At 52.7% G+C, this 27,343-nt stretch overlaps 1 protein-coding gene across 1 annotated transcript in view; it reads left to right on the top strand.

Moving 5' to 3' along the window:
* Positions 1 to 1,125: 1,125 nt before the first annotated feature.
* The window catches only part of EPHA10 (EPH receptor A10), a 41,033-nt gene continuing 14,815 nt past the window's right edge, over positions 1,126 to 27,343 (top strand). Inside the window, exons 1-5 of the mRNA XM_040974422.1 lie at positions 1,126 to 1,231; positions 3,484 to 3,548; positions 4,871 to 5,549; positions 10,479 to 10,634; positions 11,053 to 11,403. Of these exons, the coding sequence (XP_040830356.1) occupies positions 1,126 to 1,231; positions 3,484 to 3,548; positions 4,871 to 5,549; positions 10,479 to 10,634; positions 11,053 to 11,403 (1,357 nt within the window). The remainder of the gene's footprint in view (positions 1,232 to 3,483; positions 3,549 to 4,870; positions 5,550 to 10,478; positions 10,635 to 11,052; positions 11,404 to 27,343) is intronic.

Raw genomic sequence — 27,343 nt, 5'->3', positions numbered from 1 at the left:
AGGCAAGCCGGGTGGAGCTTTCTCCTCTCAAGTTCACCCAGACCGAGAAGCGCCGAGCTGCCCCTGCCCTCACCCCGAGGGCCCCGGCCCTTCCCACAACCCCTGGATAAGCCTTCAGCTTGCACATAAATGACCTTCACTAAACAGAGGTCGCGTTCCACGTTTTCTGGACTTCGGCTGCCTTGCAGAAGCCTGAGACTTCTGGCCGCTGTGCTCCTCGCTGGTCTCCTTGGGGTGGGCAGAGTAGCGGCATCCCAGGGGGGAACCTCAGGCCGGGCAGACGGAGGACATAGTTGGTTGTCGGGTGGGCTGCTCGTGCTTTGGTAGCAGGTGCAAGGACCGCAGGGACCCTTCGTTCCGGAAAATCCACCGCCGCCAGTGGCCCCGCCTCACAAGCACGGCTCGGCGGGGTGGGGACCCCGACTCCCACTTAGCTCCGGGTGTCGGGGGTGGGGATCCCGACTCCGAATAGCCCCTGCTGCCCTCCAGTCGAGGGGTGTGTGTGTGTGTGTGTGTGTGTGTGTGTGTGTGTGTGTGTGCTGAGGGCGGGGAGAAAAAGGGGAGGCTCAAGCCGCGACACAACTGGAGCCGCAGACGCAAGAAGAGGGCCCAGGGACTGGGCGGGCGAGGAGCTTCCCAGAGCTTGGGGGTCGCGACACCGGGCTCCCAGGCGTCTTGGGGCTTCCAGCTTAGCTCGGAGGGAGGCTGCCAGGGTCGCTGCTGCACGGAGGGTCGCCCCTCCGCAAGCCACGCCCACGTCGCCTACTTCTCGGGAGCCAGCAGGGGCGCAGGGGTAGCGCTCTGGATCCCCGGAGCCGGCCGGTCCCCCGCCCCCCACCCCCAGCCGCAGCCCCACCCCCACGGCTGGGAGATCTGCGGGACCCCTTCCTTTCCCCCCCTCCAGCTGCATGTTCCTCCCCCGGCCTGTGAAACTCCGCCTTCCCCTGCTCTGCTGCCGGGGATTGGCGGGCCTCCCCCGGCGGTGCCTAGCCATTGGTCCCCACGGATGATGGTGACCATGAGACCCCGCCCCGCAGCCGGCGCTGGGGTCTGGGGGCGCAGCTCGGCGGCGCGGGGCTGGCGCGCCTCGAGCCGCCACCGCACTGCCAGCGCCGCGTGCGGACCATGGAGACCCGCGCCGCTCCACACCCGCCGCGCCTCTGGGGCTGTCTGACGCCGCTCTGGCTCGTGCTGCTTTTGCGGCTCGGGCGGCCTGGGACCGCCGAGGAAGGTGAGGGAGGATACCAGTGGCCGTGCTCCGAGCCTGGAGTGCCCCCCACACACAAATTTTTTTGAGAGCTGGGGGGACTAAGGTACTGGGATAAGGAGTTTTTGGAAAGACCAGCGCCCGTCCTAGGGTTCGGAGCAAGTGGGCTGCAAAGCATTGGTGAGACAGAGGAAGGTAGCTGCGCAGATGGGAAGCTCAGGAACTGGAGACCTTGGGGGGGCGGGGTGGGCTGGGAAGGAAGACCCCGAGCCGGCGGTTCAGGGCCGGTGACACGGGCTGAGATTGGAGGTGGGAGCTGTGGAGGAGGGGAGTGAAGAGAACAGAGGCGACAGGGAGCTGCGGAGGTGAGGTCGGATGTGGGATGCAGCCCGCCCAGGGCGCGAGGGGCTGGGTCTCCGCGCCCCTAGCACCGCGACGCGCGAGCCGGGGAACTGTCCGCAGTGCTGAATTGAGAGCGCGTTCTGTTCTCTCTGGCGCGCTCCGCGCTGCCGGGCTGGAGACGTTCGGCGACAGTGGAGCGCACGTCTAGCCTCCGATACTGCATCTGCGGGAGCCGTGCGCTCAGCTCAATCCAGGGGCGGAACACCCAGGTGCAGCCTCCGGAGGAGCTGGAATCCGAGGCACCGACTGCGGGGTGCGTCCCGCACCGGATCGCGGTGACTTCCCACTGCGCAATGCCGATGCTCAATTGGATATGAGAAAAGGTACAAACGGTCAGTGGGCGATGCTGATGGCGCTGCGGTCGGCCCCCGGTGGAGGCCCTCACCTCGGCAGCCCACCCCTTTGCTTGAGCCTGGCATGAGTAATCTACCACGGCCTGGCCTCCCGTCTGTGGGCGGCGTCCCTGCGGTCCGCCCACACAGGTGCTTCTCTGGGAAAGGTGGCCAGAAGGCGGACTGCGGTTCCCACACCTCCCACGGAGTTAAGTGATCCCAAGCTCCCCTGATGCCAGGAGAGGTCGTGGATTCTATAGGAAAGGGCCCCCACAATTCTTGCAGAGGCAGAGGAGAAGCTCCTAGACAAGGCAGGAATTAGCCGAAGAAATGTGAGATTTCTGTTTCTCATGTTGTTAGATGCCGCTTTTTCCTTAGAATCCCCAGCATCCCCCTCCCGTGGGGGGTGGTCACACTGCACAGGTTCAAGCCTCCTTCATGAATGGTGACTCTGAACCTCAGACATCTGATGGATTCAGGGATGTGTAGGTGACACTGAGCAATAATTCTAGAAACCTGCGAAGTCTGTGGGAGGTTACTGAGAACCCCTTACCCCTGTCTGGGAGCCAACTTTAATATATTAGCCATGAATTTTGTGGTAGACTAAAGAATGACAACCTTCCCCCCTGCCCCATAAGTCTGTGTCTTAATCCCCTGACCTGTTTATGACCTTAAAAATATTTATTTATTTGAAAGGCAGAATTAGATATAAAGAGGGAGAAACATTTAGATCTTCCATTCACTGGTTCACTCCCCAAATGGCTGTAATGGCCTGGGCTGGGCCAGGCCAAAGTCAGGAGCTAGGAACTTCATCCATCAGGGACCCCAACACTTGGGCCATCTTCTGCTGCTTCCCCAGGCACATTAGCAGGGAGCTGGATTGGAAGTGGAGCAGCCAGGACTTGAACCAGTGACCGTATGTGATGCCAGCATTGCAGATAGCAGCCTAACTCACTGTGCCACAATGCCAGCCTTCATGCATGTGATCTTAAGTGACATGGCCAGGGAGACACTATCCCAGATGATTTTGGTGGACACAGGATAATAACAACAAGTTCTTCTTTGGAAGAGGGGCAGGAGGGGTCAGAGGAAAAGCCATATGATGACAGAAGCAGACTGAAGCAATGTGCTTAGATGATGGAGGAGGGGGCTGCATGCCAAGGATCCCGAGCAGCCACTGGAGGCTAAAGACAGCAAGGCAGAGCCTCCAGAAGGACCAAGTCTGAGGACATCTTGACTTTAGATGAGATCTGGGAGCTCCCAGATCTGCAAGGGAGAAGATTCCTGTGTGTGAAGCCACAGGTGAGTGGGACTCCATGACAGCTGATGCAGGCTCCTTCCTTCGTTCTTGTGGTTCACATTCTAGATTTGATCTGTTTAGGCCTCCTGGGGGCTTTGTGGTATGGGAAGAGCTGCCTGCCTCTTCTGCCACCTCCTCCATCCTCTCGATTCAGAAATGGGTGATGAGTTCCGGGGAAGAACCCATTGCCCTGTTCTTAGGAGCCTTGGCTTTCTGACACCTGTCTTCTCCTCTCTGCTTAGTTGTCCTCCTGGATTCCAAAGCGTCCCAGGCTGAGCTGGGCTGGACTGCATTGCCGAGTAATGGGGTAAGTGGGAAATGGCCTCCCTGTCCATGGGATTCTCCCGTAGCTGCCACGGCCATATCAGGTCTCCTCAGTGTGTGTGGTCACCAGTGGCTACTGGCGTTGTACCACAGCAGCCTGTCAGCAAACGTTGGGTCTTCAGTCAATGAGACTGTTAAAACGGGAAAATGGGGAGAAAGCTGGCTGGGTCTAGAAACAAAAATGGGGATAAAGCTGGTTGGGTCCAGCAACAAAACTGGGGTGCTTATCGGGGTGGTGGCCTAGTAGTTAAGGTGCCACTTGGCTCCCAATTCCAGCTTCCTGCTTAATGTGCACCCTGGGAAGCGGCGGGCTCAAGTAGTTGGTCTCTGTCATCCAGTGCAAGGCCTGGATTGAGTGGCTGGCTCCTGGCTTCAGCTGGAACCAGCCTCAACCATGTCAAGCATTTGGGGCAAGTGGACTAGCAGATGGGAAATTTCCACCTGTCTCTCTTGCTGTCACTCAAGTTTCAAATAACATCAATTAATTATTTTTAAAATATGTATACATTTTTATTGGAAAGGCAGATATACAGAAAGAAGGAGAGATGGAGAGAAAGATCCTTTGTCTGCCGGTTCACTTCCCAAGTGGCCATAACGGCCAGAGCTAAGCTGATCCAAAGCCAGGGACCATGTGCTTCTTCCATGTCTTTCATGCAGATACAGGGTCCCAAAGCTATGGGCTGTCCTCTACGTTTTCCCAGGCCACAAGCAGGGAACCAGGTGGGAAATGGAGCATCCAGACCACAAATTGGCATCCACATGGGATCCAACCACATGCAAGGCGAGGACTTTAGCCACTAGGCAACTAAGCCAGGCCCATCAATTATCTTTTAGCCAAATATGTGGAGCCTGGCTGGAGCCACTGCTAGACAATATCAGGCATGCTGTGGGCTTCTGGGTGGAGCTGGTGGTTGACAGAGCAAAAGGGGCTGGAGCCTCTGGAGGAGTCAGAGAACTTGGGTGCAAATGGGGAAGGGTTGTATGATTGCAGCCTGGTGTGGTGGAGAGCACGCTGGGTGCAGACCAGGTGACTTTCGGCCGCCATAGGGAAAGCCCCTCTACCTCAGGGGCCTCACATTTCCCGTTCATAATACGAATTGAACTCAGTTGTTTCTAAAGTTTTTGTGGGCTCTGCATCTTATAATTTGGGGTGGTGGTGGTGATGGTGTGTGGTGCACGGGAAAGAAGGAGGGGGTACAGGAGAGGGCAAGCTGACGAAGATGGTGTCCGCTTCACCACGGCCCCTGCTGGCCCTTGTGCGGGAAGCCTGGCTCTGAACTGTCCCCCACTTTACTCTCGCCTCAGTGGGAGGAGATAAGCGGTGTGGATGAACACGACCGGCCCATCCGAACATACCAAGTGTGCAACGTGCTGGAGCCCAGCCAAGACAACTGGCTACAGACGGGCTGGATCAGCCGCGGCCGCGGGCAGCGCATCTTCGTGGAACTGCAGTTCACACTGCGCGACTGTAGCAGCATCCCTGGCGCCGCGGGCACCTGCAAGGAGACCTTCAACGTCTACTATGTGGAGACCGAGGCCGACCTGGGCCGCGGGCGTCCCCGCCTGGGTGGCAGCCGACCCCGCAAGATCGACACGATCGCAGCGGACGAGAGCTTCACGCAGGGTGACCTGGGCGAGCGCAAGATGAAGCTGAACACGGAAGTGCGAGAGATTGGCCCGCTCAGTCGTCGGGGTTTTCACCTGGCTTTTCAGGATGTGGGCGCATGCGTGGCGCTGGTCTCTGTGCGCGTCTACTATAAACAGTGTCGCGCCACGGTGCGGGGCCTGGCAGCGTTTCCGGCCACCGCGGCCGAGAGCGCCTTCTCCACGCTGGTGGAAGTGACCGGGACATGCGTGGCGCACTCGGAAGGGGAGCCGGGCAGCCCCCCGCGCATGCATTGTGGCGCCGACGGCGAGTGGCTGGTGCCCGTAGGTCGCTGCAGCTGCAGCGCTGGATTCCAGGAGCGAGGCGACATCTGTGAAGGTATCTGGCCCCCCGGGGGAGGGGATCGTGGGGTGGGAGACCAGATCGCAGGTAGCAGGTAGCAAGGAGTTTTCGAAATCGAGGAGCCTGGCGGAGGAATGGGGGGTGGGATGCAGGGTCCTGGCTCGGAGCTGGAGTCCTGATCATGTGTCGTTTCCATGGGGACAGATGAGTGAAGTGACTAGGGGCACTCCGTTTCAGCCACTCTGGCAGGCACCTCACATCGGCCTTCTCATTCACCCTCCCCGCAACAGCATGATCAATGTTCCTATCACAGAGGAGGCGACCTCAGGCAGATCAACACCTCACTTGCAAAGTTAGGGAGCCAGGATGTGAATCCACGTGTGCCCTAGCTCAAGTTCATTCGGCTATCCTTTGTGGTTGCTTCTATGTGTAAAGAGGAACTCCCCGAAAGCTTGAGCTTTGGGCCAGTGGGTTGGTTCTAGGAAGTCAACTTCTGGTCATGGATTATGGGCCAGTCAGAGGCTGCTGGAGATTGGTGGTGGTGGTGGGGGGTTGATTCTTGAGTTTGAGGGCTGGAGTGAGATTGGCAGGTGCGACTGGATGATTCCCTGGAACGTCCCTCAACCCTTGAACCGGAATCACTGGGGGCGAGCCAGTGTTCAGAGTTTGGCTCAGTTCTCTGGTGTGTGGGGGCGCTGGGAACAGATCTTTCCTTTCCTCCCATGTCTGAGGCTTTGGAGGCCCACAGGAAGGAGAAAGATGAAGTGACATGTCTTCTAACTGCAGTCTTTTTCTGGGTATCAAGGTGATAGAAATGAGTCAGTTCTACTTCCTGCTCTTGGGAAGCTCCCAGTCTAGATGCAGAGATGCCAGAAATGACAACTCCCAAGGGAGCAGGATCTGCCACCATGAAGGACATCTGCAGAGCTGCTGAGGAAGGGACTGTACTTGCCCTCTTCCTTTGTTCAGCCAAGCCAGCAAGAACTGAAGTCAAGCCAGCTGTTTTCACTCAGGGCTTATTCCGTGACCTGGGAATGCCATGCTCTCTTTCCTGGGAAACTATGGGTTACTAAGGAGAGGGGATGGAGCGTGAACCTTCCTGAGTGCTCCAGATAGGATAGGATAGGGTTCCACCTCTGTGCACCTCGTGTGGTCTCTGTGCTTACCTCCTGATGGGCAGTGTTCTCCCTAGGCTGGTGTCAGGTACTGGCCCTTATCCATCTCAATAGCCTCAGGGTCCACAACAGGGGCCCAGTGGACATGCATTGAGGAAATGAGTGGCTGTCACAGAGTGTGATGTGTTTTGTAGAGAGCTTAGGAAGCATGGAGAAGGCAGAACTCAATGTGAAGGATGGAGAAGGCTTCCCAGGCAGCCGAGAGTATGATGAGCTTAGATCTTATATGCGAAAGCATTAGGACCCAGAGGAGCACAGTCCCATTGAGGCTCAGTACATCAGCAGGTTGTTGGTGGCGTTGGGGTGAGATGTGAGGAGCGATAGGGTTGGAGAAGGCCAGGGCCAACTCACGAAGGCTCTTGAACTTGGGGATGAAGAGCTTAGGTTCTCTGCTCAAGTCCACTGGGGAGGAGTTCAAACAGGATCTGACATGCTCAGCAAGATGACTTGAACTACAGTTGCAAAGGAAGGACTAGAGGCCCAGAAGATGAGACAGGAAGTTAGTTGGGTGCAACAGTTCAGAAGAAGGACTGCAAGGACCCACCCAAAGAAGTGACAGGACCCACTGGGTCTATGAGCATGACACAGGAGACACAGCCCTGGAAGGCCACGGGCCACGGGGGAAAGGAGGATCTGATGGCTGGACTGAACAAGCAGGGATATTCACTGCGGGACAGAATGCAGGATGTGGCACCCCTGGTGTGTCCCAGTGGGGATGGTGAGAAAGCTGGTCCAGGGTTCAGAAATGAACACAGAGATGCTATTTGAAGCTCTGGGTGTGGATAGAAAAGACGAATGAGACTGTGTAAGGCAGGGAGCAAGAGGGCCCACCACAAAGACACACAGAGCAGCGGTGTCTAAGGAGTCTAAGGAGACGTGGAAAAAAAGCCCACATAGCCCAAGAGTGTGGAGGGGTTGGAATGTGATGTCACGGAACAAGGGAGATGGAGACTGTAGGAGAGAACAGCCTACGGTGTGGGCAGGTGGTTGGAAGATTGCAGAATATCCTCATGGTGGCTCCAGCGAGTGATGGAGAGGGAGCAGGTGCAGAGGGTGGAGGGAGGGACATGGAACAGCTAGTCAGGGGATCCAGAAGACAGAGGTGGCAGGGAAGAGAGGACACAGGGCTGAGAGATTCTTACTGTAGGTGGCAAAGACTTGTTTATAAGCCTAAGGGAAGGAAGCATGGGGGTACCAGGCTGGAGGGGGTTGGAGAAAGTCCACTTGGGAAGGGGAAGAGCTGTTGTGTTGTTACTGTGATGGATTGGATTTGCTGCTGTGTGCTGCTAATAAAAAGCAGGCCAACATTTAGTCATCTTTAATATTTGTAAAACATTCTGCATTCGGTACTGGCATCCAAAATGGGCTGTTTTATAGGTCCACCTCTGTGGGTGAGGCACCAAGCAGCCCTGGGACCCAGCAGGGCAGATGATGGCTTGGGGAGCCAGAGAGTAGCTGAAGGGGCTTTCCTTCACTTCAAGTGGGCTCCCACCCACTGAAGGGAAGGAAGAGGGGGAAACGGGCGTGGTTGGAGGTGTGTGCTGATCCTGATGGCCAGATGTGGAGGGAGTTACCAAATGATGACCTGTCCACCCTCGGGGGGGGGGACGACAGCTATCCATGCAGTGTGTAGTCACTGTGAGGTATCTTGGGGGCCTTTACTGTACCATAAAGGATATTTGTTGAACATATGGATCAGCAAATGCTCGTTCTCTCTCTTTTACACACACACACACACACACACACACACAATTCCACTTCTGAGTCATGCCCAGACTCTCCCCTTGGGCTAAGGAAGACGGCAACCATGCCTCAGTTTTGAGAATAGGGGGCCGAGAAGGTTGTCAGGGAAAGCTTCCTACCGGAGGTGGGCTTTGCAGCAGGCCTTGGTGACAGTCGGTCAGGAGACCCGGAGGCCAGGAAGGCAGAGCTCCCTGTGGGTAGGGGAGCTGGCAGTGGAGACCTATGGAGGGTTGGGTGTTAGGCAGGGGCGTGGCTGGAGCTGTATTTAGACAGTGAAGGCCTTTCAGGTTCTGCTGCCACTGAGTGTGGATGCTAGAGGAAGAGGGATGTCAGGGGGAGAGGGCAGAGCTGGCATGTTTTCCATGTTTTCCTTCCTTTGTTGTCTCCCTGGACTGGCCCTGAAGCATGTCCCCTTCTCCTAAGGCACTAACAGAATTCCTGAAAGAAGTGAGGTTTCCCTTGGGGAGGAAGTCTACTGGGCACATAGCCCACTTCTTTAGTTCTCTGTGGGGGCTGCCCTGGCATCAAGCTGGGCACTGAGGGCCTATGCAGGGTGGACACGGGGGACTGCAGACAGTGGAGGCTGAGCTGGGCCCTGTAGGAAGCGCTCAAGGCCAATGCCAGGCAGCCATAGCGGCAGTCTTGGTAGTGGAGTACGCAAGCAAAGACTATGCCCCCACTCAGGAAGCTGCTGGAGCCCACAGGCGGGCAGCTGACTCTGACCTTGAAGAAGCCCCTTCCTGAGTGTGGTGTGCCACACAGACCTCAACAGGGCCTCTGAAAGCAGAGCGCTGTGGAGGGGGCTCCTGCATGCGAGGCGGTGCTGCCTCGTCCACTCGGCCCTGGCAACCCCGCTGATTACAGAGGCAATGCGTGCAGGTCACGGTTACGATTTCCACTCATCTGGTGGATCCTTAAAAAGTCAGAAAGACCTGAGGAGAGGGGGGGCTTGCTTACACTGAGACCCGCATCCCCCCAGTCCCAGCCTGGGTCTGCACTGCCTGCCAGACCCAGATAAGCTGGCCACAGGCTTTGTGCTGAATACAAGAGACTTTCTCGGGCTGGTGGGTTGCTAAGATCCCCTTGCCCCCACCCCAGTAAGGTGCTGCAAACCCACACTCCACACACACACACACACACACACACACACCCCAGCTGGCCCCCCACCCCATGCTGATCCTAGCTTGTCAGAGAGACTTTGAAAAGTGGGTGTTAAGCAGTCTTCTCTTCACGCCTGTGAGGGAGGAACTGTCCTTAGTAGTTATTGTGTAAATGGAGTTGGTTCCTGAGCTAAGGGGTTTACAGGTTTTCTCTCAGTCTTCCGGCAGATTTTCTCAGTCTTGAGGTTAGGTATTCTGCATGAGGCTCAGAGAGATCAACCCATATGCCCAGGGCCACTCAGCAAACAAGCAGTGCAACTCAGTTACCAACCCAAGTTGATAGAAAGGCCTGTTTGTGGTGAGAGTGGGCAGAGTGGGTGACGAGATGAGAACGGGGTGAACCCAGGGTCCAGACAGCTGTCCCTGCCCCTCTCCACAGCTGGTTGGCTCAGCTGTCAGAAGAGCTGGATCTGAGGGTGTGAGCTGGGGATCTGCGAGGTCCTGGCCCCGGGTGCATGTGCATCTGTGTGAATGTTGGGGAAGGTGGGAGATGCTGGAAGTACCTGCTTCACACTGGCGCAGTCCTTGCCGGCTCCCCACTTGCTTCACAGCGGGACAGTACTCCTGCCAGGGCACTAGCTGCAATCCCTGTCGTTTTGGGCAACTTACTTTGCCTCGCTGAGCCTTACTTAACCTGTTTTAAAAGTGGGCATCAAGGACCGCGGTCACTGATGGTTGTGATGATGCAAAGAACTGATACAAGTAGAAGGTGTTGCGTGGCATGGACCAGGGGTTAGACAGGGCCTGGCTCTTGTGCCTAAGTACCTGAGCCTGAGTCTGTCCCGGTCACAGATGGACATGCATCCCTGTGGGGGTGGGCAGGAAATGGCGGCGGGGGGGGGGAGGGATAGCGAAGGAGCCCCCTCCTCACCAGCTCCTCCTGGCAGCCTGTCCCCCAGGGTTTTACAAGGTGTCCCCGCGGCGGCCTCTCTGCTCGCCCTGCCCTGAGCACAGCCGGGCTCTGGAGAAGGCCTCCACCTACTGCGTGTGCCAGGACAGCTATGCACGCTCGCCCACCGACCCGCCCTCGGCCTCGTGCACACGTGAGTCCCCCTCCCTCCCAGGTGCAAGGTGTGTGTGTGGGGGGGGGGGGTGAGTGTGGACGTGGCGGCCAGAGAATCTGAAGATTGGGTGGGGAAGGGGATCCTGGGACGGGGCAGGCAAGGGGCCTGGGTTTTCAAGAACCGGGACAAGAAAGTCAGACCAAAGGGACCCTCACCGCACCCCGCCTCTCCAGTCAGGAGGGCCGTTCCATCCTTCCATCCGCACAGCCTCGGTGTCCCGTCCCTCACCCCTCACTGGTCTCCACCCACCGCGTCATCGGATGCCCCTTGCTTTCAACCTCCATCCTCCCCACCCTACTCCCGCCTCCACTGGCCTCTTCGCCCCGTCCCTCCCGCGCTCCGGCCCCCGGCTCCCCTTCGGCGACCCGCCGACCGCGCCCTCCCCGTGTCGCCGCAGGGCCGCCGTCGGCGCCGCGGGACCTGCAGTACAGCCTGAGCCGCTCGCCGCTGGCGCTGCGGCTGCGCTGGCTGCCGCCGGCCGACTCGGGTGGCCGCTCGGACGTCACGTACTCGCTGCTGTGCCTGCGCTGCGGCCGCGACGGCCCGGCGGGCGCGTGCGAGCCCTGCGGTCCGCGCGTGGCCTTCGTGCCGCGCCAGGCAGGACTGCGCGAGCGCGCCGCCACGCTGCTGCACCTGCGGCCCGGCGCGCGCTACACCGTGCGCGTGGCCGCGCTCAACGGCGTCTCGGGCCCGGCGGCCGCCGCGGGAGCCACCTACGCGCAGGTCACCGTCTCCACCGGGCCAGGGGGTAAGGCTGCCCGCGCGTCCCCCAAGGCCGAGCGACGCCGGCCCTTCCCGCGGCGCGCGCGGCCCCCAGCCCCAGCTCCCTGCCCACCTCCTCGCACGCACCGCAGGAACCGCAAGTACCTGGGACCCTGGGAATGCCCACTGGGGCTAGAGCCTCCTGACCTGTGTCCAGGGGAGCAGGACCCAGGGTGCGGGCAAGTCCTTGCCGGTGCGCCAGGGAGAAGACGAGAGCGTCCTTCCTGCAGACCACTGCGCAGGAAGTGGTCCTTGGTCGCCCGTGCAACCCTGTAGCTCACCTCTGGCTTCCCAGGAAAAACCAGCCTGAAAGTTTCTCAAGCTTTTACCTCGGAAATACCAGTAGGAAGCAGAGTCGCTGCGTTCCTTTCCGTCTCAGGGCCCCCACCGTGGGTCCCCTGCCCACCGAGGCCCACTCTCTCTCCTGGTGCGGAGGAGGGAGAAGGCCGAGCAAGCAGCAGGCTCCGCGGGGCCGAGCGAGTCACCCGCCAGCCCTTCTCTCCGAGTCTGAAATCGAGAGTAGATGAAGTCGCACGACCTTTCGCACTGAACCTTCCCCCGTGGTGGTGACATTTGCTTGTGATTTGTCTCTCAGCTAGGGGACACTTTGCAGTAATCCCTCCAGTAGCCTTTGCGACTCCCCGGGCTGAGGCTTTTCTGGCTTTGTTTGAGGGCGCAGGGTTGGCCTGTGGCCCCGCCGCGGGCTCCTGGCTTCCCAGCTCCCGGGCGTGTTCATTCCTGTGTGGGTAACTCGGCCACGCCTGTGCACGTGTGGATGCCTGAATAATTCCTTAACCCGCGGATGAAAATTAAAATTTAACCAATGTGGGTTTCTTCTCACCGAGTTTGACCAAAACAGACGAAGCCTTTTGATCTTCACACTTCTTTCCTATTCCTGGAAGAAGTTGTCTTCAGTTATTGCTTGAACTAGAAGTTCTGAACATTGCGTTTTATCTAAGACGATCCCTGGCCTTAGGCGTTACGTCCGTTTTCTGATTCTCTCAATCCATATTTCTCTGCCACCCAATTCGCCTGTTCTTTGCTATTTCTATTGTGATGCATCACTAGCTATTGTTTATTTGAAAAGCAGAGCTAACAACAAAGAGAGGTCATCCATCCATTGGTTCACACCCCAAATAGCAGGGCAGGGAGCCTAGCACTCCAACTGGTTCTCCCGTGTGAGTGACACGCCCCCCGGGGACCTGGGCCATCTCCCGCTGCCTTGCTAAGCGAAGCAGCAGCAGCAGCAGCAGGAAGCTGCGTGGGAAGCAGAGCAGTCAGGACTGGAACCAGCACCGGTAGGGAATGCCGGCATTACAAGTGGCTTAACACACTATACCACAACAGCTGCCCCTGCATTTACATGTAGAATATTAATATAGGAGATGGAAACACCAATCCTATTACACAGAGATAAGTAACCATTAACATCTTGGATTTATACCTTCAGGCTTTCTTCCCCCTGTCTTATGTCCACACCGTTTTTAGCCGGCGTTTCCTACTATCGCTCCTCTTGTTTCAGCACAGATGGAACTAGTCTCTGCACCCACTTTATTAGTAACTGTGCTGAGCTTCCGAGAGCGCCGCTCTGCGCCTGGCTCTGCGCAGCATGCTTTTTCCGCGTTAATGTGTTGCAATGGAATGCTATTTGTCTTCCGGATCCGCGTTTGGAGATGCCTAGACACACTTGTCTTTGCACGTGGCTTTGTCTGCTGTCCATGACTTCTGCTTTTGGTTTGTAGACCACATAATGCTTCTGCCTTTTGCTAATTTTTTTTAAAATCAGGAATGGATCTTCATTTTGTAAAACTGCTTCTTAAGCATCTTTCAAGATGACATGTTTTTTTTTTTCTTTGACCTGTCAGTATGATGAATTCTATTAATGGATTTTTCAAAGTCGACTTACTGCAGTCCTGGACTCCACCACAGTGGCTATGAGTAAATGCATATTATTCCTATAATAGTTTGCTGAATTCATTTGCCTTTATCATAAGATTTCTCCATCTGCATTGGTAGGAGAGATTAGTCTAGTGCATTTGTGTTCCTTGTCAGGGTTTGGCACTGGGCTAGTGCTGGCTTTGGAAAAGGCCTGGAGGAGGCGTGTCTTCCTCTCTGCTCCAGAACAGTCACATATCCCTGTCAAGTCTTTGAGAGAGGATGCTAGTGGGAATCTGAACTTAGAAGATCATTTTATTTTGATACCAAAAAAAAAAAAAAACCCCAAAAAACAAATGAAACCCATGCATATCTTCCTCATAATATGCACTTTTTGAATACCCCGATTTGCATAAATATCAGGCTTTATTTGCATCCAAATAAATGATCTTCTAATTCCACTTTCCATTAAATGTTAATTTTGAAATATGTTTACATGTTAAAATGTTTACTTTATTTGAAAAACAGAGAGACAGAGTAATCTTTGATTTACCGATTCATTTCCCACACAGCGGCAGTAGCTGGGGCTGGTCCAGGATGAAATCGGGGACCCGGACTCTGGCTGGGCTGGATCTCCCAGGCTGGTCACAGGGACTCAGGCACCTGAGCCATCATCTGTTTCTTCTCAGACACCATCAGGAAAGAACTGGATTCCAGGAGAGTGGCTGGGACACAAACCCACCTTCTCTCATGTCCCACTGCGTGGCTTAACCCATGCTGCTGCAACGCTGGTCCTTCCATAACTTTTTAAAAAAGATTTATTTTATTTTATAGGAAAGGTGGATATACAGAGAGGAGGAGAGACAGAGAGGAAGATCTTCCATCTGATGGTTCACTCCCTAAGTGACCGCAACGGCTGGAGCTGAGCCAATCTGAAGCCTGGAGCCAGAAGCTCTTCCGGGTCTCCCATGTGGGTGCAGGGTCCCAAAGATTTGGGCTGTCCTCAACTGCTGTCCCAGGCCGTAAGCAGGGAGCTGGATGGGAAGCAGGGCTGCCAGGATTAGAACCGGCGACTATATGGGATCCTGGCGTGTGTGCAAGGCGAGGATTTTAACCACTATGCTATCACGCCGGGCCCTCCTATGTAACTTTTAAAAGTGACCCTGTATCCTGTGAAGGCCTGGGATGCTTCTGAGTGCTGCATGTCTTTGGTGATATTCACAGTCTTTTTCATTTCTTCTTGAATCACATTTGATCACTTGTGCTTTCCAGAAAAAGCTTGGACTATCTTTTCCTGATTTATTGTTGCAAGTCTGTGCCTTAAACTTTTCCTCAGTACCTGCAGTTTCCTTGGTGTCTGGTCTCATCTTTCTTCACGTCGTGGGCTTGTAATGTCTGCTCGTCTCTAGTTATCTCTGCCAGCAGTTTCTTTTCCTGCTTTTGACAGAGCCGCTGCTGAATCTGTCCGTTCCACTACTGGTTACCTTATCACGTGTTTTATGCTTTCACCTGTGCGCGTGCTGCCCTCTTGCCTTCCTGAGGCCCTTCTGTAGAGGGGCTCTTGTTTTTGTTTTGTTATTTTTGTTTTCATTTTGTAGGTGCTAGAGGCAGACAACACTTCATTTCATCAAAGAGAGCGGAAGAGTTGTTTTTACAGACACAATAGGGTTGGCGAAAGCAGAAACACGGCCCCGCGCAATAGCATAGTGGTTAAGGTCCTCTTCTTGCACGCCCGGGAACCATTATAGGCACCGGTTCTAATCCTGGCAGCCCTGCTTCCCATCCAGCTCCCTGCCTGTGGCCTGGGAAAGCAGTCAAGGACAGCCTGAAGCCTTGGGACCCTGCACCCACGTGGGAGACCCAGATGAGACTCCTGGATCCTGTCTTTGGATTGGCTCAGCTCCAGCCATTGTAGTCACTTGGGGAGTGAACCATCAGACAGAAGATCTTCCTCTCTGTCTCTCCTTCTGTCTGTGTATCTGACTTTTCAATGAAAAAAAAATCTTAAAAAAAAAAAGCAGAAACAAAACCCAAAATTTTGATTGGTTATTTAAAGATATATATTAGATATAGATATAGATAGATAGATAGATAGATAGATATAGGAAAGGCAGGTTTACAGAGAGAAAGAGAGACAGAGAGAAAGATCTTCCATCTACTGGTTCACTCCCCAAATGGCCATCACGGCCAGAGCTGAGCCGATCTGAAGCCAGGAGCTTCTTTCCGGTCTCCCATGTGGGTGTGGGGTCCCAAGGACTAGGGCCACCTTCCACTTCTTCTTCTTCTTCTTTTTTTTTAATAATTACATTGGATTATGTGACACAGTTTAATAGGTTCTGGGATTCCCCCAACCCCTTCCCGTACCTTCCTCCCATCGTGGATTCCTCCTCCTTGTTGCAGTATTACAGTTCAAATTCAGTCAAGATTTTCATTGCAAGCATATATCAACCATAGAGTCCAGCATCTTATTGTCCAGATAAATTCAGTGGTTTCTTGGGGAGACCCTCTCTGGTATGAAGGCTGTGCTGCCACCTTCCACTTGTTTCCCAGGCCACACACAGAGAGCTGAATGGAAAGTGGAGCAAGCAGGACATGAACCTGTGCCGGTATGGGGTCCCAGTGCTAGCAGCTGGAAGATTAGCCAGTTGAGCCATTGTGCCAGCCACCATGGATGGGTCAGTTTTTCCTTGTAAGGCGGGGCTTGGGAAGCAGAACAACAGGGAAATAGCTGATTGGCTTAAGAGATGTAGGAACTGAAGTGGAGGGAGCATCATTGGCATCCCAATGGATGCTATCCTGGTCTCCTGATTTCTTAGAAGTACAAATAACGACTTAGTTTCAGTTTAGTGACATGGGACTTACACATGGGTGTAAGTTCTGCTATGATTTTAAATCTGATCTGTTGGTGCCTATGCGGGATTTTTTAAAAAAATAATTCAGAATGTTTCAATAATTTTTTTATTTGAAACACACACACCACACACACACACACACACACACACACACACAGATCTTCCATCTCTTGGCTCCACTGCTCAATGCCTGGAACAGCCATAGCTGGGCCAGACTGGATCTAGGTCTCTTAGATGGGTGTAGGGACTCAAGACTTGGACCATATCTGTTGCCTCCCAGCGTGTACATTAGCAGGAAGCTGGAATCTGGAGCAGAACTGGAACTTGAACCCAGGCCCTCCAGTATGGGAGGAAAGAACCTCATACGATGTCTCCATCATTGAGTCGATCACAGAGCCAAACCTGCTTCCCATCATTCCCATAAAAATAAAACAAACTATGACTTTGCCTCTGACTATAGCGTTGGTCACGTTTAAAACGTTTTTAACACAATATCTTATTGTTAGAGTTTTGCGGACTATAGCGTTTGCCCTTTCAAAGCATACAATTCACTTGTGGTTGTAACAATCACTTATATATGCTTTTTTTGTGTGTATTCACATGATTTGTAATCAGCACTAATTCTAGAATATTTTCATTACCCCAGAAGGAAACCTGTTAGCAGTCACTCCTCATCCTCTCTAACTCCTGCAGCTTCAGTAAGCACTGAATTCTCTGTGTGTAGACTTGCCAGTTCTGGATGTCTCAATATATTGAATTATGCAATTTGTGCACCTTTCATGTCTTGCTTTTTTTTTTTTTTTTCACTGAGCATAACATTTTCCGGGCTCACTCATGTTGTAGCATGGGACAGTGCTGCATTCCTTTTTTCAGGATTGAGTGATATTCCACTGTATGAAGCTACTACAAAGCTTGGGCTCTCCTAACAAGGCTAGGAGCAAGTTTTATTGACCCCTTCATCAGCTGGTGGGCATGGGCTGTTTCTCATATTGATTGCTATGAGAAGCAACTAGGAACATCGTGCCTAGCTTTCTGGGTGAACGTATATTTTCAGTTCTCTTGGACCTATGCCTGAAAGCAGAATTGCTAAGTTATGCAACATTTCAGAGGGAATCACATCCTTCCAAAATTCATTTGTTGACTGTAATAAATTTTGTTGACCATGGCAAAACAGGAGTGTATTTAGAGATAGTGCCTTTAAGGTGGATTGAGATGATAAAGACGGGCCTGAGTCTAACAGGACTGGCGTTCCTGTAAGAAAAGGAAGGGACAGGGCAGCTGATGACCCTGTTATCTCCCTGCAAACAGCTGTGTGAAGAACAAGAGGATGAAGAGGGCTTTAGCAAAGTGCAGATCTGCTGGGCTGTGCAGCTAGCACTCCCAGGACCTTGAGAAAATACATGGCTGTGGTTCAGGCCGCGCAGGCAGCAGTTCAGCGTCTTGCTGTGGGAACCTGTGCTTGCTAACATGTAAAAGCATTAAATTATTATCGTTATTATTTTAGTTTATAGGATGTGAGGAGAAACAGAAAGGGGGAAACAGGGAAGGAAGATGTCTCCCAGCTGCTGATTCACTCCTCAGACGCCCACCGCAGAAGCTGGGAGTTGCAGACTCTGTCCTGGCTACCCACCCGGGTGGCACAGCCCTACCACTTGAGCCATCACCCACTGCCCCCCGGAGTGTGCGTTAGCGGGAAGTGGGACTGCAAGCACAGATTCAAGCCCTGCACGCTGATAGGGGTTGCAGGTGTCCCGAGTGGTCCCCAAACACCTGCTCCCAAATGACCTGACCTCTCGACCAGCTGCTTCGTAGGAACGGCCAAGTTGTTTATAGCAATGGAACCATTTTACGTTCCCGACAGCGTACAAAGGTTCTTGCTTCTCCTCGGTCTGTCTCATCAACACTCCACGGGTGCAGGCGTCCTCAGTCCACGTAGACTGGTGTTTCCTGGTGCTTTGGATTGGCCTTTGCCTCGTGACTCACGGTGCTGAAGTCTTTATTGAGTGCTGGCTTTGCGTTGGTCACTGAGCTGTGTAAATACAGATCCGGGCATATTCTGGGTTCTAGAACCCCTCTGTTGGTTCCCTGGGTCCAGGGCCGTGGCCTCTTGGTGGTGCTAGGGGGAACCCTTCTTAGCTCTTCTGTTCTGTGGTGGTTGCCAGCTACTTCACTCCCACAGACACCTGGGAAGAGTTGCTTAGGAAGGAGCTCAGTTCATGTTGGCTTGCAGTTCCCTGGGTCTCACCTGTGGATACTTGGGGCGGATTAGTCCCATTCTTAATACATTGACAAAAGATTAAGCCAGACTACCAGCCTCACCCTAAAGCCAGCAGTCTTCACCTGCCAGGCATATTACTTCAGGCAGGAGGCCGTCTGCTCCCTCTGTCTGTCTCTGTGTCCAAATGTTCCCTGTTCCTCAGGATATCAGAGTTAGGGAACGCTCAAACGACCTGAGGTCCCATTGCCAAAGGAGATGACCACAGGCTGAGCACGGCGCAATGCAAACAAATCTATAGGAACCTTGTCGGAATTTCAGATATTTTTTTTCTACCCTGTGGCTTGCTTGCGTGAGAGCGTCCTTTGAATCATTTAAGCTTTTGATTTGGTGTGGTCCAATTTATCTTTTTTTCTTGATTGCTCCCGTGTCTGGTGCCAGGCAGACACCGAAGGTCGCACTGATCAGACCTTCTTCCTCCCAGTACTGTGCTCCTGGCCCGCGTCACTTTCGGAGCTGTGTTTCTGTCTCATGAATAGCTTTCTATTTTGTTTATGTTTCTGATTTGACTGCTTCATGGTTGAAGACATTTGTGCAACTTTCACTGGGTTGTTTTGTAACTAGATTTTCTATGTGGTTTAAGACATGGTTAACTTTCTGAATATTTGATAGCTTCTTTAGAACAACATGCTTTATGTTGTAGCTTCTCTCCACACACACACAATTTAGGATGTTATTCAATTCTGTTTCTGTATTTCCTACTTGATGTTTCAAAGACCGAGAGGTTTATAGTCCACATTCTGTTTGTGATTGCCATAAAACTCCTTGTATTTGTAATGAATTTTCTTTAAAATATTGCAGTTTTGCAGATTTACTTTTTGTCTTCCTACAAGCCTTTCTCACCCTTCCCATTCAAAATTTTAAAAAGGGCCAGCACAATGTCCTAACTGGCTAATTCCCCACTTCTAAGCACTGGCATCCTGTATGGGCCCTGGTTCGTGTCTGGCTGCTCCACTTCTGATCTCGCTCCCTGTTTGTGGCCTGGGAAAGCAGCAGAGGATGACCCAAAGCCTTGGGACCCTGCACCCACGTGGGAGACCCAAAGAGGGCTCCTGGTTCTTGGCTTTGAATTAGTTCAGTTTGGGCCATTGCAATTGGGGAGTGAACCATCAAAAGGAAGATCTTTCTTTTTCTCCTCTCTGTAAATCTGCTTTTCTGATTAAAAAAAAATAAGTAAATTCTTTAAAAAAAAAACCTACTTGGTATTATATTTTAAAAAATATTTGGAGTCAGATAGAGAGAGAACACTCTTACCTGCTTGTTGACCCCAAATGCTGAAAGAGCTGCTGGGCCAAAGTCTGCAGCTCCTGGGATACAGGAGCCCGGCTGCTGGACCACCACTGCTGCTTCCCAATGGCCTAGATGCGGAAGAAGCTGGAGTCGGGAATTGAACCCCGGTCCTCTGAGGTGGGTTGTGGGCATCTGAACGAGCGTCTTAACCTCCAGGCCAGCGCTGACCCTCGTCTGCACTTTGAGCTCAACGCTTCTTGGTCCTTTAGCTGCTCCTCTGCTTTCCTCCCACAGCCTTCTCCATCTGTGTGGCAGAGGCCGTGTTTCCTCTTAGACTCCTTACCGGTTCCTCCGGGACCCATGCTCAGTGGCTCTTCAAGTACACTCCTCCTCCTGAGGCTGCAGAATAACGGCTGAAATGCTTGTTCATCTGCCCAGTGTCTGGGTATTTGCTGCTGCCTCTTGGTGGCATGTTGGCTGCTGCAGCTCCAGACTTTACACTTTACCATTCAGAGGCAGAACAAAACTGGTACTTCTTTATTGGTTTCTTTTTCTTTTCTTTTCTTTTTTTTTTTAAGTGGGAAGCTTTACCTAGATTTCCTTATTTCCAGCTGGTATGGGCCTGTCTTAGGTTGTAGACTCAAGGCGCACGATCCGTCATAGGGAGGCTGCGTAGCTTGACGTAGTCCCTGTCTTAGACCGATAATTGTCTGGGTCTATCTTACCCGTCATGGGCTACAACCGCGGTGGTTGTAAAGAGCAATGTCTCGACAAGGCAGTTATAAGAGTGACTACCCTCTCGCGTGCAATGGATAAGTCCTGCGAGGTGCAAGGGCTAGTCGGGTGCATCATGCTCGAACTCAGTGCAATGCCATAATGGCCTGAGGTGCAGGAGCCATGATGTCCATGCTCTTAACTAAACCCGTTGAAGCATGCTCAACCATACCATGGGGGAGTCACCATACTGCATGGCTAGTAGGGCTTGATGTATTACCACACGATCTCGCTGAGCGCGGTGTCTCAGATGACACAGGCAAAAAAGGCATAAGGCACAGCCTGCACACAAGAGCAGAATCAGCACAACCACTCCCACCCATTCCTTAATATGGGAAGTGATGTTCCAAATCCAAGTGGCCAGGGTTTCAGCAACAACAGGATCCACCCGTGTAGAATTAATCTGGACAATGGCAATTCTCAACTCCGACTGTAAAATATCAAATTCTCTCGTCCAATTTCCTAAAAGATAAGAAGAAAGCTGGCAAGAAAGATTAGCAGCCGTTGAAACATTCTGAAAAGGAATGGAAGTAACACATAAACCTTGACACTAAAATTCTCAGGAAATGCTTGAAAACAAAGCGCGTCCTGTAGGGGGAATAAAAAATTACTCACATTCTCCTTAATATCATCATAAGGGAGAAAAGGCAAATCCAAAGAAGAAAAAATCAAGGAAACACTCGGGCTGAGTGGGCGACCGGTAAGGGTCGTGGAAAAACACTCAAAACTCCTCATCGTGGCTCAGCAATCACGGTCCTCACAAGCGCCATACAGACCATTAGTTGCACCATCAGCTGTGTTTGCACTGGGCGGGGCACCATTGTCCTGTGGGATTGTAGGAGGAGTTTCTGATTGCGGGGTTGCATGAATCTTCCCCAAGTCAGATCCTGGTGCAAGCACTCCAGCGGTTGCAGAAACGTCAGAAGGCGGTGATGGACAGGAACGAGTCAATCGAGCTGGAACCCAAACCGGAACTGGGGCGTCCTGTGGAAACACACAAATGGCTCCTCGAGCCTGCCTAATAACTGGGTCTGGGCCCTTCCATTTGGACTCCAGAACATCCTTCCACTTGACCCAAGATTGCTCTTGCGCCGTGTTAAGGGAATGACGATCTGCAGCACTAAGGCCTTGCTCATCCAGCTGTAAAAAATTGATGGTGAAGAGAGCCAGGGCTAGAGTGGCCCGAGGGCTCTGACTGGCGAGGCCAAGTGATTCCCAGGTGGTTTTTTGTTTTTGTAACAATTCCTTAATAGAGCGATGAGCACGTTCGATTATCCCCTGACCTTGTGGATTATAAGGGATGCCAGTCACTAATTTGACGCCCATCTTCATGCAAAAATCACGAAATTTGGCTGAAGTATAGGCGGGACCATTATCAGTCTTAATACATTCAGGTTTACCCCACTCGGCCCATGCCTCCAAGCAGTGTTGGATTACCTGCGGGGCAGATGGCGTCACAGCAGGAGGAGCCATTAGTGAAATGGCTCCAGAGCCCTGAGGCCATGGGCCGAGCGTGGCCGGCGCAGTAGCACCGCCATTCTCTTTCTTCTCCTTTTCTGATCCTCCTCTGTCTCCTGCGGGTTTGCGTTCTAAGCGCCTATGCCGCCTATCCCGCTTGTACCCTTCCTCCGCGTCGGACGTCTCCGAACTTGATGAGGAAGATACTGCTTTCAATTTCACCTCTATTTTTTGCTTCAAACCGGTTCTCCTCTCCCGCTCTGTTTCTGAGAGACTATCCTGGGCAGACTGAAGGGCTTTGTCACTCTCTCTGACCGCTCCCCTACGGAGGGCATAAACCCTCTGCAAAAATTTCACCAGAGAGAACCGTGCGCCCATGTCTATAACCAGAAGCGGTGGTTCTTTCACTTACTATTTTTTTCTAAAGGTTTAGAAGTTTCTCTCTCTCTCTCTCTCTCACACACACACACACACACAATTTCATCTGGATCTACCACATGAGTTCAGGGGTTCAAGCCCCTGGGCTATTTTCCTGCTTTCCCAGGTCTTTAGCAGGGAGCTGGAAGGGAAATGGAGTAGCCGAGTCTTGAACCAGTGCATAGATGAGATGCTGGCATTGCAGGTGGATACTTTACCCACTATGCTGCAGCCCCCACTAATTGTTTTTGTTGAGCAGAACAGGCTTATAAACCCAACTTTAACTCAGTCATTGGCAAAAGGAATGGGTGTCCCCAAATGTCTTGCAGCACACAGAATTCTCACCAAGAGTAGACCCTCCATCCCTGCAAAAAAAAAAAAAAGAAGTGGCCGTGCCTGTTGACTGCCCTCTTGGTGCCTGTGGCATGTTCGGCCCTTTCTGGACACTGGCTGGATTTCACCGCCAGTCCACGGCCGCGGGCAGGTGTAAGGGTGGGCTGGGATGTTCGTTCCATTCCCAGGCCATAGAAGGTTCTCATCTCCGTGGCTCTGTGGGGTGGAGTTGTCTCCCTTCTCTGTGCCCTGGTCATCTGATGCTTTCCAACAGATGTGCTTTAAAAAAAAAAAAATGCCGTCGGGAGCCTCTTCCCATCTCTGCTGCCGTCTGCCTCTGCAGGGGGCTGGGCCAGCACTCAGGGTGATGCTCCGTACTGGGCCTTTGTGCCCAGGTCTTGTCTGCATTTAACCAACAAGGCAGCCCTGGGGCAAAGGGAGGAGGAGCGTTTTCCTCCGGGGCAGCTGGGCAGAGGGCATGGCTGCGAATTGGGCATTTAAAAAAATATAAAAAAAAATATATATATATATAGCATATATATATATATATAAGGATCAGACACTGGGTGAGTAAGAGAATGGATTTTTCAAGTTATTTTTAGAATGGGAGGCCTGCCTCGCTGTGGGCAGCCTAGCCTGGGGTATAGTACAATCACACTTTTCCATTCAGTCCCACTGGCTAAGAGGCAGCTGCTAGCTCACTACCCAGCTGATGTTCTGGCAAGCAGCTGCCAGGAGGAGCTGAGAGGGTCACACGGCCTTTCGGCTCTCCCTGGAGCTTTAGGTTTTAATGGGGATTTGGGAGTGTGTTGAGGTGGGGGCTGTTACATGGAGGCGATCTGGAACTGCAGCCATCTTCACACCCATTCCAAAGAGGAGGCGGCTTGCCCTTTGTCCCCCTGCCTGCCTTCAGTCCTCCATAAGCCGAGGTGAAGCCTCCCATTGTTAGCACCAGTAGGTGCTTCGTATCTCCCACCCGGTCTCATCTCCATGCAGCTGGCCACAATGGACTGCTGGACTGCTCTGTCGGGAAAGAGTGGGGTGGTGCCTGCCTTGGGCTGTGCCTGAGCTCATCCCAGCAGGGGCTCCTCTCAGAATGGTCTGGGGGGCACCTGCCTGGGGTGTACCAGAGCTCAGCCCTGCACACACATCCCAGGAGGGGCTCCTCTTGGGTAGCTGGCCTGGCAGCGACTGCTATTACACAAAAGGAGGTGCAGGCGCAGCCAGGAAACCCTGACCCTGGCCCAGAGTTCCTGGCCAGGATAGCTGGAGGGGCCTGCTTCCCTGTGCCCTGGGCCTCCTGGCCCTGGTTTCCTGGTTGCTCTCTGACACCAAGCTGTACCTCCTGCACGGTCTGGGCAGAGCTGCGAGCCAGTGCATTTCCTGAAAGCTCTGTGCTCTCTGGCGGTTTTGCAGGCTCTGGGATCTCCACTTGCGCCTGACACGTGTCTGAGCCCGCAGCCTTCCCTGCCGCCTTTCTGGTACCTGCTGTTGAAATCCTAGTGAGGCAGTGAGCTTTCCTCCCAGGAAGCCCCCTCCTGACCACCGTGTAGGTGACTGTGTGTGTGAGGGGAGTGTGTGCATGAAAGTAGGTGTGTATGTATCTGAGTGTGTATGTGAGTGTGTGAGTGTGAATATACATTGGTGTATATGAGGGTGGGAGTGTGCATTTGAGTATATGTGTATTTGAATTTATGTGTGTGAGTGTCTAAGAGTAGTGTGTGTGAGGGAATGTATGTGTAAGTATATAAGTGTAAGTATGTGTGTGTACGAATCTGTGAGCGTAGGACTAGTCTGTGTGTGAATATGAGTGCCTGTATATATGACTGCGAGTGTGGGAATATGTGAGTGTACATGAATGCATATGTATGTGGGTGTATGGGAGGACAAGGGTGTGTGAGTCTGTGTGTGAGTGTATGTGAGTGAGGGTGTGTGAATGTCAGTGTACGTGAATTTATATAGAGAAGGAGAGACAGATAAGAGAGATCTTATATCTGCTGGTTCACCGCCCCCCCAACCACAGTGGACAGCCACAGTGGCCAGAGCTGAGTCAATCTGGAGCCAGAGAGAAGGAGATGCAGAGAGAAAGATCCTCCGTCTGCTGGTTCACTCCCCAAGTGGCCGCAACAGTGGGAGCTGAGCCAATCCAAAGCCAGGATCCAGGAGCTTCTTCCAGGTCTCCCGCGCAGGTGCAGGGTCCCAAAGCTTTGGGCCGTCCTCCACTGCCACAAGCAGGGAGCTGGAAGGGAAATGGAGCAGCTGGAACGCGAACTGGCACCCGTATGAGATGCTGGTGCTGGAAAGCAGAGGGTAGGACCAGTGAGCCACAGCGTTGGACCCGTTTATGAGTGTATGTGATTGACGTTGTGGGTGGATAAGTGTGTGTGAATGGGAGTGCAGTGTATGTGTTTTATGTGTACGTGTGTGACCATGTATGTAGGGAAGCCTGTGGGGGTGTGAGTGATTGCATGTGAGCAGCGTGTATATCCATGTGAGAGTGTGTGAATGTGAGGGTGGGTGTGTATACATGTGTGTGCATCTGAGGGTGTGAGTGCGCACGTGGCAGTGAGGGTGCTAGTATTCAGCGAACAGTGCTCCTGAACCCTAACACCCACTGCAGTCCCGCCCCTGGGAGCCAGGCCGACTCAGCTGCTGGCGTCACAGCGTCTCACTCTGGTGGGAGCACCTGTCGCCAGAGTTGTCTGTTCCGTCCCAGCTGCGGGTGCAGAGCTGTGATGTGCGAGCTGCTGTGGGGCAGTCCTGCACAGAGGCCTCAGCTTGCCGCTCGGCAGCTCACCACCACACAGCCACTCTCCCTTCCTGTCTGTCGCAGCCCTGGCTGCTGCAGGCTGCTCTACCGGCGACCTTGGCTCCCTCCAATCCAGAGTTTACCTGGAACCGTGCGGTGTTTGTCTTTGCGACTGGCGTGTCTCACCGAGCATGGTGTCCTCTAGTTTCATCCGTGGCGGGGCATGTGTCAGAATTTCCCCTCTTGTGAAGCACTGAGTCATGGCCCCTCGTGTGTCTGGACTGCACGCTGCGTGACCATACGTCCACTTCTGGCCTTCAGGGGGATTCCACAGCCTGGTGATTGTGACTGAAGCTGTAACGAATAGGGTGTGCGCATACCTCTCCAAGAGCTGTATCCTTTTTCTTTTCTTTTAAAATTTTGCTTCTCTTCTATTTGAAGATGCCTTTATTTATTTATCTTTAATTGGAAAGTCAGATTTACAGAGAGAAAGAAAAACAGAGAAAGATCCTCCATCTGCTAGCTCATACCCCAGAGGCCACAATGGCCAGGAGCCAGGAGCTTCTTCCAGGTCTCCCACATGGGTGCAGGGTTGAATGAGAAGTGGAACAGCTGGGACATGAACCGGCACCCATCTGGGATCCCAACGCTTGCAAGGCGAGGTTTTAGCCGCCAGGCCCAGGAAGACGCTCCTATTCCTTGGTTCACACACAAAATGTCTCCATCAGCTGCCAGGCCTGGGCAGGCGGAAACTAGGAGCTGAGACTGTTTTGTATTCCCAGTAACAGTAAATGCCATTTCCAATTCCTTGTCATCTTTACCAATACTTGTAAACATTTATTTTTTAGAGATTGATTTATTATATGCTTTTTTTGAAAGGGAGAGGGAGAGAGGGAGATGGAGAGAGATAGTATTCTCTCTGCCGATTCATCCCTCAAATGGCCACAAAGTCCCGAGATGCTCCTGGACAAGGGCAGGAGTCTGGCACTCCATCTGGGTCTCCCATGTGGGACCAAGGGCTCAAGTACTTTAGTTTCTCTTCTGTTGCTTTCCCAGGTGCATTTGCAGAGAGCTGAATTGGAAATGGAACAGGCAGGAACTGGCCCTGAGTGTGTATGCATGCAGCAGCTTAACTTACTATGCCACAATGCCAGGTTTCTATTTCATTTTTGATGGTGAATATCCTAAAGGGTGTGAGGTGACATCTCGTTAAGTTCCCTTATTGATGGATGATGTTAAGCATTTTCTCATATGCTTGTTGAATGAATGAGTCCTTTTAAAGAAATGTCTGTCCTTTGTGCATTAAAAAATTTTACAAATTATTTTATCTATCTGAGCAAGACTGATTGCTGAGAGAGCTCTCCCATCAGCTGGATCACTCCCCATAAGCCCACCACACCTGGGGCTGGGCTAGGTTGCAACCCAGAGCCAGGAGCCAGGCAGTCTGCTTGTGTTTGCCTCGTTAGCAAACACCTGGTTGCTTGAACCATCACCTGCTGCCTGCAGGGCCTGCATCGAGAAGAAGCTAGAGTCAGGAGCCAAAGCCATGCATTCCAGTGTAAGACATGGGTATCTTGATGGGTAGACAAATGCCTGCTCCCACCGCCTTTGCTTGTTTCTTAATCGAATGGCTTGGGGTTTTTTGTTGTTGTTTTTAAATTGTGAGAGTTCTTTGTGTATTGCAGTATTAGCTCCTTAAATATTTGGTGAGTGAGTATTTTCTCCCACTCTGTATGTTGCCTTTCCATTTGTTCATTGTTTCCTTTGCTCAAGTTAAATTGGGCGTAGTTCCATTTGCCTGTTTCTGATTTTGTTGCATGTGCTTCTGGTGTCACCTTCAAGAAACCATTGCCAAATCCAATGTCATGGAGCATTCCCTCGTATTTTCTTCCAAGAATTTTGCTATTCCAGGTCTTGCATTTGGGTCTTTAAAGTCATTTTGAGTCAATTTTTGTATGTGGCA

Source organism: Ochotona curzoniae, unplaced genomic scaffold, assembly GCF_017591425.1.
Source record: "Ochotona curzoniae isolate NIBS_2020 unplaced genomic scaffold, NIBS_Ocur_1.0 contig_2404, whole genome shotgun sequence".
In the NCBI taxonomy this organism is placed as follows: Eukaryota; Metazoa; Chordata; class Mammalia; order Lagomorpha; family Ochotonidae; genus Ochotona; species Ochotona curzoniae.
Note: the sequence above shows the minus strand (reverse complement) of the source record. Positions and strands in the feature narration are given on the sequence as shown.